General features: G+C 44.2%; 1 protein-coding gene across 3 annotated transcripts in view; it reads left to right on the forward strand.

Annotated features, from left to right (window-relative positions):
- The first annotated feature begins 1,977 nt into the window (after positions 1 to 1,977).
- The window catches only part of SPIRE1 (spire type actin nucleation factor 1), a 430,877-nt gene continuing 415,908 nt past the window's right edge, over positions 1,978 to 16,946 (forward strand). For all 3 annotated transcript variants that reach the window (XM_069219936.1, XM_069219937.1, XM_069219938.1), the window contains exon 1: positions 1,978 to 2,468. In XM_069219936.1, coding sequence (XP_069076037.1) covers positions 2,174 to 2,468 — 295 coding nt within the window. In that variant the 5' untranslated portion in view covers positions 1,978 to 2,173. The remainder of the gene's footprint in view (positions 2,469 to 16,946) is intronic.

Genomic DNA, 16,946 nt, shown 5'->3' on the forward strand with positions numbered 1-16,946 from the left:
AGTGTGGGTTGTTCTCTTCTGTATGGCTATCTTGCAGTCCAGCTAAGGCTGGATATTCCTTGTAGTGAATGTAGGCTCCGCTCATCTGTCGTGGCTGCCTTGCTTTCAAGCTGATTGGTGAGTTCTCGCCAGCATACACTCGTGGGTGATGGTGTGCTTTACAAATACACACAACGTAACAGTTCCCTTTTCCATAATGTTCACCACTTATACCATCTCAGGACGCACTCTGTAATGAATAAACTTTACACTGTTCCATCATGGCTGCTATTTATACTAGGCCGATAACGTGTTTTCATTACAGTGATTAACCTTTGATGTTCTGACATGTCTTTTAAGTGTACATTCTGAGTTAGGGTCTTGCTGCTGTGAACCATGCTCTTTTATTTTATCATTGTAAAAGGGTATACTAGCAGAAGCCTTTGTCCCAGATAGGATTAAAAACTCTTATCTGTTCCATCATGAAAGTTCTGAAAGGCTGGATGAAGAAAAATTCCCATTGTAGCGAAAGATGGCCCAGAGTATTCTCAAGGCTACTGTGCAACTAGCTGAAGGCCCATTCACAGTGTACTGAAAATGCCTCGTATGTTTATCCTGGCTGCCTTGTAAAGAAGGTACGTTTATAATGTAGTGAAAAAATGCTTCACATATCCTTCAGGACCATGCAGCCCAGAGGCATGGTCCCATCACATTTTTTTTGTAATTATATCGACCTTAAACCCAGTTGAGTATCTCAGCATCATTCGTCAACACTTGATTCGAAACACATGTAAGGTGTATTTCATAAATCAAGTATAACTTTGTTTTCTTTCCTCAAGAATATTTTAAGGTCTTGAGTATATGTAGTTTATCCGACAGTTGGAAGACCTATTGTTTCAAAGTACATAATACATCCTAGGAGTGCCCTCCGGGTCTCACCTTGATCATGGTTGGTTGGCTTTGTTTTTAGCGTAACTGGGCATTAGTAAGCTAACCTTTTTTTCAGTAGAGCGTCCCATATATGCATGTAAATATTCATGGCACATGGTCATATGTAAACCCACAGACAAAGATCTTAACAGAAAAACATTTTTTTAAATGACTGGAGTTGTTATTGAACCATTTTCCCCAAGCACGTGATCACACCCTATTGTGCTTTTTTTAATGCGCCCATGTGCTGTTTGCGAAACATATTAACTTTGCCAATGCTTGTATTTACATGTGCCAACTATATCTATTTTGCAGAATAAATTGAGTGACATGTTTTCCGTGTCAAGAGAGGGTCATTTTCATGGAATAAGGAAAGAGTCCCACTGAACCATTTTGCTTCTTTACAGTTCTTACTCTGGTCCCTATTGGGCATAAGGTTTAGGTTCCGTGTATTGTTACTTCTACCTACCTTCTAGACAGATTCTGCCTCGGAAGAATATAATAATAAAATGTTGTATTTGCAGTCCGGAATTTCCGTCCGCTGTGTTTCTCTGATTTGGTTATTTTTTTTTCGAAGCTCGGAAGACTAGAAGTAGGTGCCACTGAGCTGGAAAATCAAGAATCTGGATAAACATGCTGTGATTGACTAATTATTATGAAGGGCATAAGTCCAATGGTGTAGACATCATAATTGAAATAAGCCCAGTGGTGAAGAAGTCCGGAGTTACAGTCTGTTGCAGTTAAGAATATGTGTGATATATACTTGTAAAACGCAAAACTATAACATGGTGGGTCTGTCATAAAAATAAACTGTGGCTGGGTAGTGAAACGAAGAGTCTGGTGACAGAAAGGAAATGGGACATAAAGGGGGAGTTTGTTTTCCAGCATCTGGGGTCACGTGACGGAATAAGCGTTTGACAGCTCTGTCTGGAGCTCCAAGCACTCTGGCTGTAGCACGCGGCCGGTGCAGGAGGCGGCAGCTCGGTGCGTCGGGCTCCGGTAGAGGGCGCTCCTGGCCGGGCAGAGCCTCGGAGCCGGAGGGGAGAGGAGGCGTTGCCGGGGGAGGGCGCGAGTGCCACCGCCTCCCGAGCTGCTGTGGCCGCGGCTGTGGTCTGTACCCGGCACCCGGCTTCGGTCTCTGTGCGCCTGTCCCCGGAGACCCCTGCGAAGCGGTCCTTCCCCCGCACGGGGCACGCGCGGCCCGGGGATGCCGCAGACCGCGCCGCCCCGGTGACCGCGCTCAGCCGCTGCGGAGCCCCCCGGCATGGCGGGCAGTGTGCGCGGCGAGGAGCGGGCCGGCCCCCGGGAGGAGGCTGCGGAGAGCTCGGGGGAGGAGGAGAGCCCCGGCGAGGTGCTGAGCCTGCGGGACATCCTGCGGCTCTACAAGCAGCCCATCAACGAGGAGCAGGCGTGGGCCGTGTGCTACCAGAGCTGCGCCGCGCTGCAGCGGGGGCCCCGGGCCCGGCTCCAGGGCCCCGCCGACGTCCGCCTCTGCAGGGACGGCACGGTCAGCGCCGAGCTCCCGGAGCCCCGGCCGGAGGCCAGCGCCGCCGTCACAGGTGAGGAGCCCCCCGCGCGGCTACCGCTGCACCGCACGCACCCTGTCCGTCCAGCAGACACACCGCTGCCCGGCACCGCACGCACCGCCCAGGGCACGCACCGCCCAGGGCACTCAGCGCGCCGCCCCGCACACCCCGCGTCCATCCCCCAGCGCCCCGCGGTGCTGACGGGGGCAAGGGAGGTTGAGGTAACCTCTGGTCCCCGTCACCACCAGTTCACCTTCATGGGGGCTGCGATTCCCTCCAGTGTTTTGCGCACTCAGTGATAACGCCCCCCTGCTCGCACCTGTAGTTTGTGCGTCCGCGGAGCGCTCCTGAACCTCTTGGTGCTTCTACCTGTAGGTGTGACCCTGACAACCCAGCGGATATTCTTAAAGGAGCCGCGGCCTTCATGCTCCCCTGGCTTGCTCCATCTTTATTGTAGCTAGTCTCCCATCCTCTGCTTTCCTCCATCTATTAATATGACACTGCCCACCCATAATCATTAATAGGTAAGTTATTAAAACTAATGTCCAAAATAACAAACTCCCCATCTGTGCGCACAGTCCCGGAACACCCCCTCCTGCTCAGGTGAGGGCAGCCTTCCGTTGGAGCTACATCTTCGGAATGGCTTTTCCAGCACACCGTCTTCCTTCAGCTCTGAGGGTAACAGCACCCCTCCCCCACCTCCTGGGTACCGTAAGGGGGGGCCTGAGACTGCTGGTGTCCTGCTTTGTCTTGACGGTGTATGTGGGCGGGGTGGACGAGGGTCTCCAGCACTCGAGGGATTCACACAGTGAGGGCTTTGTGTGCTGGAGGGACTAGGCTGAGCTCGCTGCTCCTTGGGGACCTGGGATAACAGACGGCGTGAGCTGCCGGCCCAACCAACAGCTAGAGGGGGGTTGTGGATTTGTTGTGAAAGACCTGACCATTCATGAAATTGCCTTATTGGGTATATTCCCTCCCAGTGTAGTTGGGCAAGATGCATAATAGCACGGGGCAAGCTTCTGGACATCAGGAAGAATGCACTAGGCAGGCCTGTGTGTTTATATTGTGGCGCTGAGCATCACCGTGTGATGGTAATGAGCTTGCCCAAAATATCATGCTTTGTTTATGTCCTTGTCTCGAGGTTTCCGTAGATTATCTTTTGCAGGGATCAGTGTGCTTTAAAAAGTGTTTCAGCCATTCATGATCTTCATTACGGAGGGAGCTATTTTAACTCGTGCAGCTATTGAGGATTAACCGAAATGGCCCGTTAAATCAACTAAGTTTGGTGGCTTGTCGAGGCTTACAGTCATCTAGTGAATCATTTCATGCGATCTTCACTTAATTAAAGGCTTCCAAGGGGTGGCATTTAAGATAGATTTCACCAGCATAACATGTGTCCATGTTGCGTACATTATCCCCGCATGATGTCTATTGCAGGAGCCTTCGTTTCCATTCTGGGGGTTATCGTGCGTTTAGACGCGGTGATTTGCCTTCCGTTCATCTACGGCAGTGTTAGCGCACGGTTCATTATGTGAAACATAATGGCGCGTTTATCGAATTGGCTGCTGGTGTGTGAAGGAATTCTGGGATCTCACGGCGCCCCCAAATCTATAATTTAGTAAGGCCCGTCGTGCGCATTGGATGCAGTTGTAAACAAAGGACGCGGCGCGTGCGCTGGAGGGGCAGCGTCACCATGAGTTACCCCCCTGGCTCGGTGACATCTCATGCTTTGTGTGGGGTTTGGGAGGGTCCTGTCAGTCATGCCCTTCTGGGATCTTTCGCAGAGGTTACAGAGGGAGTTCGTGTTTGTTAATATGGAAAGCAGGTACTCGGGATGCGATTCACAAAGAGATGGGACTAAACTGGAATTGGTGCTTGGTCAAGTCTAAAAGCTGCTGTTTTTACCACTTCCCATTCGGATTGCCTGTCACTCTGGCATAATATGCTCTTATATTTTTACTTGTGTGTCGTATTCACGTGCTTTGAGGACTAATGTACATCGTTTTCTGTAGTCTTGTAATTTGAACTTTTTTTTTAAATTGCTAGACATTTTACTTTTTTAAAATAGTTACCAGGTCTGCACATCCTGAACAAGCCTTAGCACAACCCGTACCTCCGGTCTTGGCATGCTGGTGCGATGGTTAATTGTTTTGTCACAACCATATGTCATAAAAAGAAGGAAAAAAGGAAACAGTACGCCCACTAAACGTGGCCACTATATGCTTTCAATAAATCATTTAAATTAAAAAGAAACACCATGTGTCATTTTAATACAACAGTGCGGATGTGTCCTAGCAAACAGGTGTACTGAGAACTGGTATATAATCATTTTTTAGGTTGAATGCATCACAGAGAAATATAATACCTATTGGTGCAAAAAAAGTACTCTCTGCTTTGAATTACTGGAACTGGAAGACATTGTTTAAACACCCAAGTATAACTACAAATAGATCTTTTTTTTATATAAGTTAGATGTGGTATCTGAATTTTAAATGTTTGTGAATGACCAAAAAGTTTTTACACTGTGGATGAAATACAGTTTGCATTGCATGTGCCCAGGACTTTCTTCTGACATACTCCTGGATGCGGTCACAATTTCAGTCATAGTCGAAATTTAAGCATTCATAAGGAACACATGTATTGCGTACATTAAGCACACGTATCACGCCCAAGTGATCACATACCTGCTTGTATAGTGATCATGCATCAGTTAATATAGCAGCCAAGTTTTAGAGTAGTTTTGTGTGGCCTAAATGTTTTCAGTGTGCGTGTCATTTGTATGCCAGTGTTTGACACGTTGACACAATTTTGCATGTAGAATAAACAACTTACGCCCCTGTAAAGGGATACATATGAAAGGTTACCTTCTTTTGTGCACTACAATGATCTAGAAATGGTCTGGAAATTTTCCAGAATGCAAAGTGCGTCTGGTAAAAATGCAAGAGTTGCAGAATGTAAGCTGTTTATGTGCTCGCACTCTCTTTATATAGCACTTGCATCGGACTATAAAAGTTTGGACAGAAATAAAAGACCAATGTATCTCCTTTCTTTAGTTCTCACCAAGTCCTTAGAGTAATTACATTTAGCCTCTTTTGACAAACGTCATACAGAAATTTCACTTTGCCATTATTTAACTAAAGAACCATCTAGCACATCCGTTAAAAAACAATTGGAGTTGAGCGCTTCTTTACAAGCTCACGCGACTACTCAGTCTTCAGGAAGTGCCACCACCCGCATATAGAATGGGAACGGACCGTTTGGCCTTGAACATTTAGCTTTGTGTTAACACATTAGGCTGTACAGAAAGCTATCTGCGACAGTCTCAGAGAAAGAAAAGTTGCTGCTCATCAGTGTGAGAAGGGTTATAAATCAGTTTCCAAACCCTATGAAGTGCATTATTCCACGGCGAGAAAGATTATGTACAAATGGAGAAGAGTGAATAACATTACGTTCCTACCCAGGAGCGGGCATATGGACAGGTTGATGGACCACAAGACTATATCATGCTTGTAGAGTACTCAAAGGAACCAAAGCAACAGCAAGGGATCTGCAGACCCACCATTAACATGGTAAACATTAGAGATAATGATTCTACTTCCACAAAAAGACTAAACAGAAGGGCTCCTGCCTTTCATCGAAGGCTAGCCAGGAGAACACTCTCCTGTTCAAAGCAATCTCACAGCTGCACATCTTAGATCTCCAAAACAACAATTGAAAGAGCAAGATTTTTAGACATTGTAACCTGAACAGATAATACAAACTTTGAGATGTGTGGCTCTCTGCTTGAAGAAATGATTCACAAACGCAAAACATGGTGTATCACAGCTACCGGGCCTAAATGCCTCATATTCTGTGAGTCGACACGGAATTCCTCTCTTTATCAGCAGTTTGTAGTGAGAAATGTTATAACATGTGCCAAACTGCTAAAGCACATCCGAAATGAATCATGCAGTTCGGCAGCTATCCAAAACATACCAGTACGTTCACGACTGCAAGGATCAGAATTTTGGAACGGACAACTAAACGTTCAGATAATAATCCCCCTTGGGAAGCTGCAGCTGACATACAGAGAGCTGTGCATTAGTGAACACCCTCAATAGTGGCAACCTTATGCACCTTTGTAAGGAGGAGTGGGCTAGAATTCCTCCCAGGTAATTAGACTCTGATACTCTTACAGGAAATTATTACTTCATGTTATTGATGCAAAAAGTGGTCCCACAGGTCCACACGGTGCACTTAGTTTTTCACACTAGACTATTTAATGTAGGTTATTATTTTTTATTATTATTGAATTAATACTTTACAGTTTATTCATTCAAGAGGCATAATTCAGTAAGCCTGATATGTCAGTAGACATGTACAATTTCTTAGAATGCTGCAACATTTCCGGAAAAACATTTATCAAAACTTAAGCCATATAACTACATCCCTGACCCTCATGAGGAATCAGTGTATCGATTTCAGGGTTATCATACTCTGAGTAGTCCCCCTGTTTATGTTCATCTCCTTTTTATGCCTAGGTTATCTAACTTGTTAAATTCATATTCTTCTTGATTGCTGCAATGTGACCTAGCCAAGACACATAGGATTTGTCATTTCTTTAAGTCGCCCGTTATTTCTTTCCAGGCATGTGATATGTTTGCCGCATTCCATCCTGTGAGAGAAGGCAGTGGGTCCATTCCCAGATATCTGATTCCACGTTTTTGCAAATGTGATGGTAACTTTGTGAGCTACCCTTTGCAGGTCGCCCTGGCCTGAACCCAAATATAGACACTATTTTTTCCTTTCATAAATTTTTTAGCGAGCGCAAGACACTGAGGGCCTTGCTCCGACCTTGATGGGGGGTTTTCCTCCATCACAAATGTGGCGGATATCCCGTCCGCGTATTACGATCCCTATTATATTTAATGAGATCGTAATACAGCGGATGAGATATCTGTCACTTTTGTGATGGAGGAAACACCTCCCTCAAGATCGTAATAAGGCCCTGAGTGAGGAGACCTGTACTGATGGGGATAATTGGATGGTCCATCTCCCTGAAGGGAATATCTTTAACTTTTCCGGTTCCTCTTTTTTTTCATTGCTAGTTATTCAAAGACCATCCCCTAAATCAAGGGTGACAGAGGGCACTCCTGGCTAGTGCCCTGGTCAGACTCAAGGATGTTGACTTAACGTTATCCACCATTACCTTTGTCTTTGGGTCCTGATAACTAGCTAATATCTTATTAAACTCGTCACCAAGGCCAAAACTGTTCAAAACATCCTTCTTAAACAGTCACTCCATCCTGTTAAAAGCTTTTTAGCATTCATTGTTTCCAAATTATTTTTCTTTTCTTTCTGAATGTTAGCAAAGGTCTGCCTTCCGAAAACAAACCCAAGTTGGTCCTCTTTTATTATATCAAGAAGGCGAGGGGTTAGCCTCAAGGCCAATATCTTCACATAGAGTTTCACATCCAGACTGAGCAGTATTATCTGTCTATATGCCGAGCATTCTGAGTGGTCCTTCCTTGCTTTGGCAATCAACAATATTGTGGAATCTTCCTTAGTTGGTGTAAGTTAACCTACAACTCTGAGTGAGTGAAACACTTTTTCCAGGTGTGTCAGAGCTTGTCAACGTATACCTTTATAAAAGTCCCCACCAAAGCCAACCATCTGTGAAACTCTATTCATCTTTTGAGTTTATATGGCTAGCATGATTTCATCTTGCTCTGCTGGGACTCCTATTATATTGGATTTGTCTTTTGAAATTTGAGGCCCAAAACAATTGCATATCAACTTCCCTTCCTTCACTGTTTTATAGGTAGGCATAAAATACCATGAGTAGTTCTGCCCTTACCCCATTATCAAACACCAGTTTCCCATTGCTCAATTTCAGGCCTATTGTGCAGTCTCTATTTACCCTACATTTTCTCTCATTGGCTAAGAGACTACGGGCCTTTATGTCCTGTTTCATAAACCTTATTTTTAAGCCCAACAGACCCTCCCCACTATGTTGACCTGCAGTGTCCTAATCTGTCCTGTGACACTTGTCGGCACTTTAAGTCCTTCAGTCTTTTTCAAAGCTTCCACCAGGTGTGCTTGTAGCAAACCTCTCTCCATCTTCATAGCCACCCCCTGTACAATTCTTTTTCCCTCAAGAACTGCCTTAAGTGTCCTAAAGTGAAGTGGGAGATGTTTTTGCTGAGTTGTTAAGCGCCTAATAGTATGCTATATCTTTCAAAATCTCTTCCTTGACCACTCTATCCTGCAGTAGATATTTCCCCTTTCTCCAACTTCTATCCTTTTATATGTTCGCCCCCTCATTTTAACTTGATCCAGAGCTGTGCATGATCCAAGAAAGAGATTGAAACAATCTTGGCCTCCTCCAGGGAGCCAACTGCCTGACTAGTAAGGAATACCTTAAAAAACTCTTGAATCGGACCAATGAACTGCTGAGAAGAATGTATAATCCTTCTCCCTGGGATGTGCATTTCTCCAGGTGTCAGGGACACCAAAGTCTTGCAGTTGTTTTTTAAGGTCTTGTGATTTGTGTCTAGTAGCTTCCCAATTGTTAGTTGATCTATCCATGTTCCCTTGCATTACAATGCTGAAGACTGCTTTCTGCGAATTCCGTGGTCATCGGAGGACTTTCATCAAGAAGGAGCCCTGCCCCCGGTTAGGCGCATACAGTGTTGATAATAACGTAATAACGCACATTTTGTCCATTATCCATCCCTTTACCATAACATACCTGACCTCCCTGTCAGTGAGCGTTTCTAATAGCACAAACTGGAGTGACTTTGAGGTCAGAATCGCGTCCCGACATGGTTTGTCATGTTCATTGGTTTCAAATTGCATCGTATATAATTTAGTCTGAAATCTGGCAGCATCACCCTTTTTTAATGCATTTCCTGCAGGGCCACTATGTCTTCATGTTGTGTGGCTACGAAAGTGGGAATCTTCTTTCTTTTATTAATGTGCTTTACGTTAAGTGATGAGGTACAGAATCTCATAAGGTGTAACAATTTCTATTAGACACAAGTGTACTCCAAGTCTGTCTACTTTTGCGTTATTCTTGCTTGTAGTTGACGTGACCCGTTTTTAACAAAATATGCAACTGTATTGAAACCCAAAATGTTAACTAACACCACCACTCCCTTCCCCTCGCCCAGGGGTCGCTATCTGCGATTTAAGAGCCCTTAGCAGGCTCAAATACCACTTATCTAACTGTGGTAATGTAATGCCTCCTGTGGACTGATCCATGTGTCAGTAGTTCAGTCAAGTCCAATACTATGTGTCCAAAACTAAGCAGCAGCCTGTCGTTGTTTAGGACCCCTCTCAGCCTACATCCAGCCTTTACTAGGTTCTTTGATCAGGCACTACAATCTTTGTCCTTCCATGTTTTTTTTCCTGTGTCGGTTGATTTGATATTTCCCTCTTTGATGACCTGTAACATGTTTGTCGTTTCCTCCATTAATACTGGGGGATGCTGTGCTGTGTTCACAGTGATTTAGTTCATCCTTAGCCATTGTGCCATGCTGTCTGTCTGTGTCCAGCTAGAACGCCACTCCTTAAGGAACAGTAAATCTGTATCGGATTTTCTTTTTGTTAAGAGCATCTATTAGAGGTTTCATTTGTTTCAATTTGTCTAGCATAGATTGAACCAGTTCAGAAATTTGTAGGCTTGCTTTTTGTCATTGACAAGATATGCCACTAGTTAAAAAGCCAGAACAGGCTGAAGGTGTTACACATAATAGCTAAATTCATATGTTTGCACTTGAAACCAGGGGATAGACTACAGAAGCTTGTACATTTTAAGACCGAGAAATTATTTTAATATAAGTTTGGTGGCTTTTGTGGGCAGAATACACGCAGACAATTAAATGAATTGCCTCTTTCCGATAGCAGAATCACAATGGACCAAAAGGGAGTGATGGGCCAAGTAGAAAGGGTAAACTCTGGCAGTAGATGCACTGGATTCGTTCATGGACCAACTCAGCTGATGTGGCTTGTGACAAATCATGCAGCACCGACTGGATGATAAGCAGTCTCCTGCCCCCACGTCTCCTATGTCCGTGATCCTGCAGGTAGACATCTGACACATTAGGTCAAATCACATTGTTTCAACACCTATCCCCCGACCCGCCAGGGAGTCCTTCCCTATGTCAGTGACTGTCATTCTGCCAGGCCTCATTAAATAATAACTGTTATAAAGTGCTCTGTCAGTCTTCTGGATCTATTGGTGCTATATATCAAAATCTGTAACATATATTAACTTTTGACCCGGAGCCTCTTACAGCGAGAATAGGTCTCGTTTGTTAAGGAGGATGCGAATTGGTACCATGTTGCCTATGGTTTCTCAGTAATGCTTTCTTTAAGGTTAAGTCTGGCATCAGAGATAAATCAGAGTGGTTTTTAGTTGGAGGTCTGCTGGGGTGGGTAGAGGGAAGCAGTCCAGGACAATTTCTGTAAGGATTTGAGGCTGAATTGCTGACAGTTGTTATTGTTAGTGGCAACGTACAATTGCAATACAGCTGTGCATCAATACTGGAAAATATGTAATTTACCATTGACTCTAATGGTTTATGTAAGGGTTGATATTTTTGCTTTGTAAATTTGATTCTCTTTCTATTAATCCGCTGGCTTTGAATGACTTTGCTGCCATGATGCTATTAATGGCCGGTCTTGTCTCTTGCCTTCTAATCCATGATCCTTCTTATCACCCAACTAAGTATTTCTGTGTTTACCGACCTAATTAGGCTACCTTATTAGAAATTCACGGATGTTACAAAAAATGATTTATAGCCTATTTTTGTGCAAGGGTTCCTTAGTAGTGTACTGTTGTTACATTGAATAACACTTCTTTGATTATTTTGTTGATAAACTTGCAGTCAGCCTCATATCTGTGTATGTAAACAAGTGTGAATCTCACCTGTCAACCCACCTCTCAACCCAAGTTCCACTCCAAGATGGAAGACGCACAAAAATAAGTTTTGTCAATATGAAGTGTGCAAAAAAATGAAGTGGACCCTGCAGTTTCAAATTGACAATATGTCATCGTACTTAGTTGTTGATTTCCTGCCAACTTGATCTTGTATTAGTTGGCTAACTTGAGCTAGTCTCTCAGGTGAGCAGCACAAAGACCTGCATCTGCTCAGTCATGAAGATAGAAGCGAGAGGGTCGATGTCAGGAGGGTATTTAATTAACTGTGCAAAATACGTGCCATTCATGAGGTGAGCATCTTGCATCAAAGAACTGGTTCGAGAACGGTAGGCCCTCTGAAAGGCATATTAGGTGGAGGGGGGTAGGGCTAAGAGATCATACTCTAGGAATGGGTGGCTCCCTTCAAGCATAAGTAGTTTGAGGGTAAAACCACAAGGGAAACTCTAGGGCCAGCCGGCAAATATTTTTAGTATACGAGCAAAGATGGAGCTGGAGAGAGAGAGTGGCACCTAAGGCATCGTTCTCCTTATCTTACATCCGTTTCTGTGTTCACGATAAATTGGCGTTTTATATAAAGAAAAGCACAACAAATGTGCAGTTAGTTGGAAATCTAAATAAATGATGTCAGCCATGATTTAAAAACGTGTCTGCCCAGGCTATGTATTTTATTTCGTTTTGCTTTGATTGGCAACTACGATCTGGAAAACTTAAATAAATAAGTGCTAAACTTATCTATGTGAAGACACCAGGGAATGCCAAAGGTGCATCACCCGCTAACAGTGTTTCCGCTCCAGTCAAGCTTGTCACAACTCCAAGCATCCCATCAGGCTGTGGTGGAATGTGCAGCAAACTCCATTTTTGATTGATTGTTATATTTTGAGAAATTAGAAGTGATGTTGTAACATAAGAGGTTCCAGAAACCTGCCATCTAACCTTATGCAATAACGTCTCACTTGAAGGATACTGGCTGAAACCATGGCAAAGATGGTTCTGCTGCAAAGCCCTGCATTTTAAAGGGGGGAGAGGCAATAATTGATCAGAACAGTCATGTTGTAATAACCGTTAAAAAAACAGCTACTTCCTTATTTAATTTTGTATTATTTTGTGAGCCAGCCATACCCTGCCTCACTGAAATGTGCAAAGCTAAGCAAATGTTAATAAAGAGTTTGTAGCTGGTGGTTACCGATTAAACTTGGCTAAGAGTCTGTTGAATATGCATGCCTAACACAACCAAATGTGCCTTTCAATGTGTCCTCAAAGCCAACAGTGTTCAAAACATTGCCTTGTGCTGTCAGTACCATTGTACAGTGGAGCTGCCCATTGCCGTGCATTTCAAGCCTTGCAGGCAGTAAACCAAGGTATGCAGAAAGAAGGTGTGGCAGCATATTTGAAGTAGGAAGGTGGGTGTGTCCTGTAAAGCTGGTAGCTGTTCTTGCACTGCACGCTGGCTTCCATAGGGTGGGGTGGGGTCCGGTTCTTCAAGTCCACAGGGTTGCACCCAATACCACAAGTTAAGTTGTAGATGGCAGTGTGGAGCGCCAACCTGTTGTCTGTGTCTGTTAGGCACCTCACTCTTACCTGATCTGTCCATCCTGAAAGTCCTGGAGAAGAGGCTTAGTATTTTCCCATTTACACTATTCTCTCCGAACTCCTCTTGGTACTCAGAGGTTCCGCCACAGAGCTCACCTGGGCCTCAAGAATCCCTATATAAATCTGTTCGCTGCAGTGTAGGGTTAAGACAAAAACCTCAGCAGCCCCTGCTTGAAGCTGAAATCTATAACTGCAGGTACACGGAATACCAACGCATTTGTTCACTAATGAGAAGTTTTGATACTCTCCTATTAAAAGTATTGAAAACATGCCGAGAAATGTTGATACCCTCCGGTTCACATTGCAGAAGTACAGCAACTCAGTACTTGACAATACCTGCCCATTTAAAACCCCGTGGGCGGCAGGTACACTGGTCGCTGCTCCGCTCCTGTCCTCGCTGCATCTGGGCAAACCATGCGCAGGAGACCCAGGGCACCTGCGCTTCTGAAGCTCAACTCAAAACCTCCCTGCGTGGGAGGGAGGTGAACTGGTCCGGCTCGGGAGTGATGCCAGCGCTGCTGACCAGCCAGGCCTCTCCACAAAGACCACGGTATGGTTTAGGGAGGGGAGGAATGAGCAAACATCACTGGTCGCCCAGCATGGAAAGTCAGAGACTGGCTGCTGAAAGCACGGGAGCACCCTGTTCCGTCACAAAAATGTCTGTACCCCTTCCATTTGGTAATACTTTTAATGATGTGCTCTGTTGTTAGCAGTGACCTAGCAGAAGGGGAAAAAAGTGACATTCACGATGTATACCAGCCACATGACCAAGTTTGTCATTCCAGCTGGAGTCAAAAATGATGCTGGCGTCTTCATCGTGTTAGGTACACACAGTTTCATTATTACTGGTGACTTCATCTAACCTTAGCAGTGCAGTCAAAGTTTTTAAAGAAAGTTGTTTTTATAGCTGGCCTTTATGACCTGAACCTGTGACCTGATGTGGTGAGAGCAGGCAGTTGAAACTTGGTTGCTAGGGATGGACTTGGATAATGTGCTGCATGTCGGATTCCAGATCATACCTCTTCCTTTCATTACATCATCTGTGCCTTTTTACCTCTTGGTTCCTTCTATACCTGGCACACCTTTCTCCGTGCCTCCTCTCCTTTCTTTGCTTTCTCTCAGCATGCCCCTGTTTCCTTTCATCATTCTGCCATTCTATCTTAAAACTCTCCCATTCTCTCAGTCTTTTTCCTCTTTGGTCCATTTCCTGCTTTGTCACTCTTTCTCCTCCCCCCTTACACCTTTTATCTATTCTTTAGTTTTTTCTCTATAGAGCATCCTTGTTTCTCTCCCATCTCACTCCATTCCACTCCTGCACCTTCTCTTTTTGCAGTCCCCATCTGCTTCGATGTTTCTATGATGCACAATATATTTATATGGGCTTAGCCTAGCCTTTCACCCTATAGTCTTCACAATCACATAGACGTTTTCAGCAGTCTTTTCCAAGTCATGCATCGAATGGGCATTTCCTGTGATGTAATGTCTTGTGATGTTCTCATTAGGGAACTATGTTAGAAATCTGAAAAATACTACCTCTTGGCCGTGAAAGGTTTGCGTTATACCAAAGCCTCATACTATGCTGCCTTATTGTCCATTTCCAAGCAATCTGTGCGCTGTATGTGGATTAAAGCAGTCCAAACGCAGATCGAGAAAAGGAGGGATGTTAAAAGGGAGAGGCGAGTTTGTGCAGAATTTATGGAAGTAATTGCTTAACGTTTGTCCTATTTCTTTTACAGTTTCTGAAACTTTGATGAATAATTCAGTAGGCATGAACTAGTCCAAAAAAAGTATCATAAACTCGAAGTTCCTGGGAACATGTGCGCCAAAAATCCTTAAATTGTCCAGCTGTTTTTTGTTTGCCTAATACGATAAAACCCATAATGTGGGTTTTAAAATTTTCTAATTTCGGTGAATTAGCTCGGATGATGGTGTGTTGGACGGACATGGACTGTGGAGCTATTTCTGGTAATCTATGATGGTTTATCAGAGAAAGCTAAATGTCTGATACTCATGCATGCAAGGTGAGTTGTGTAAACAGAAAGGGGAAAAAAAAACACCTTGCTTGCTGTCCGACGTCTTCCTCACTCTGATTTCCTCTCTGGCTCCATCAAATTCCCTGAAGCAATCCTGGCGCTGCTTTCATACTGGTAACCAGCATGAAAGGAGCGTCAGGATTGGTAGGAGTGCTCTCACAGGAGCACTGGAGGCCTGTGCTTTCTCTTACCCAGCTGTCTTAAGGCATTAAGACAATGTTTTCAAAATGTTTTTTGGTTTTCATATATATTGGTTTTCCGTCTGCCAAAGGAATTAATTATACAAAGGTTTTTGTGTGAGTCAAATATGTTCACATGGGGGTATTTGTTGGTGTTCCAGGACTGGAATGCCATACATATTCGGGCACACCCGCAAACATACGTTTGAGAGTATTCAGAAACTTCTCTGTGGCCTATTTCCACCCTATTAAATATTAAAAGCGATTTGCTTCTCATCAGGGGAAGGAGAAGGGAACACCCTCAAGATTTGGTGGAGGTATAGAGTAAGGGAGTTATTCATGGGGAAAATACCTTCCATTGGAAAAAAAAAAACCTTGCACAAATTTGATGCCATTTGACAATGTGCATTTGTGAACTGTGTTCTTCATAGTCACTCTTGCAACTTGGGGGGTTAGGGGTAAGCTGGCCTCAGGGAATGCCCCCAGGATAGTTTGGGGAATCGAGCAGTCCAGTGACTGCTGAATGCTTTAAAGCTGGCCATTTTAGGATGCCCACCACCATTTTGTTAGCTATAACACAGTGGCTGGCTGGTATTTAGGTTCTTTTGCCCACACTCCCATCCCTAATTTCAGGCATTTCTTAGGGGTGTATCTTTGAGGCTCTTTGGATTGCGTTTCTTGGAACAGGTGTGCAGGACATTTGTAGATGGTATGGTTGTCTCTTTGAAGCAGGTGAAAAGGTGGTTGGCCGAGGAGTTGGCTTGAGTTAGCCAAGTTTATTTTTGTTGACAGCGGCAATCCAGGCAGAAAGGGGATGGGTAGACAAGCACACGCCTGGACGAAGCAGGAAGTTTAAGGTTAGTAAACAAGTTAACTTAGTTACAGGTTAATAGTTGCAGGTAAACTGTTTGGGAGGTTAAAGGCCTTAAATGAGGGGTTTTAGCCCAGGATGGAGTAGAACCTTACAGGTTTATCTTTTTGGGGGTGGGGGGGGGGTGGCAGAGGAGCATTTTAGGGGTGCGGGTAGTTTAACATAGGAAAATGGTTTGTTTAGTGATGTTTAGTTTTGTAAGGCATTAAGGCCCAGGCTTTTGTGATGTGGCCTGTTTCAATAAAATTGCTTTTTTCACACAAACACAGTGCCAGTGCTCTGTGCTGCTCCCATATTCCCCAGTGTACACCTGGAAACCTGCAACTACCTCGGGTTTACAGTCATAATTTAGGTAAACCTTGCAAATTACATCAAGTATTTCCAATGCAATTTGTCTTCAATTTGTGAAAGTTAGAGCTCTTGCCTTTTGAAAATGGCAATCTTTTGTACTTATGGTTTTTTGTATGCAGTGAAGAGATGATATTTACATAGCGCTATTGCTATTCCTATGACCTTGCGGTAACCTATGATTTGGATAAATACACTTAAGCTCCTGTCCTTAAAAAAAAGATAACTTGTGTAATAAAATCCAGTACTTGTGCAAAGCACTCTAATTCTTAGGGGCAAATTTTCACAATATAAAACTGCAAACAGATATCCAGGACCATACTGCTATCGTCAACCCTACTAAACTCCCTGTGTGCTGCGCAGCCCAGTGCCGGGGATAAGAAACATATCTCCTCCTTGCGCCACCCTAAAGACCAGCTGACTCTTCATGCTGTGTCCTTGACCCTTCCTTATGGGTCTCTCCTTTCAAGAACAAGGCATTTGTAAAGTTAACTGAACGACCCTGCTGGCAGCAGCCATCTTTCTGCCCATGGTGACTGATGTCTCTGTGGTTTCTGGGTCAGCAAT

Source organism: Pleurodeles waltl, chromosome 2_2 (genome assembly GCF_031143425.1).
Source record: "Pleurodeles waltl isolate 20211129_DDA chromosome 2_2, aPleWal1.hap1.20221129, whole genome shotgun sequence".
NCBI classification, from domain to species: domain Eukaryota; kingdom Metazoa; phylum Chordata; class Amphibia; order Caudata; family Salamandridae; genus Pleurodeles; species Pleurodeles waltl.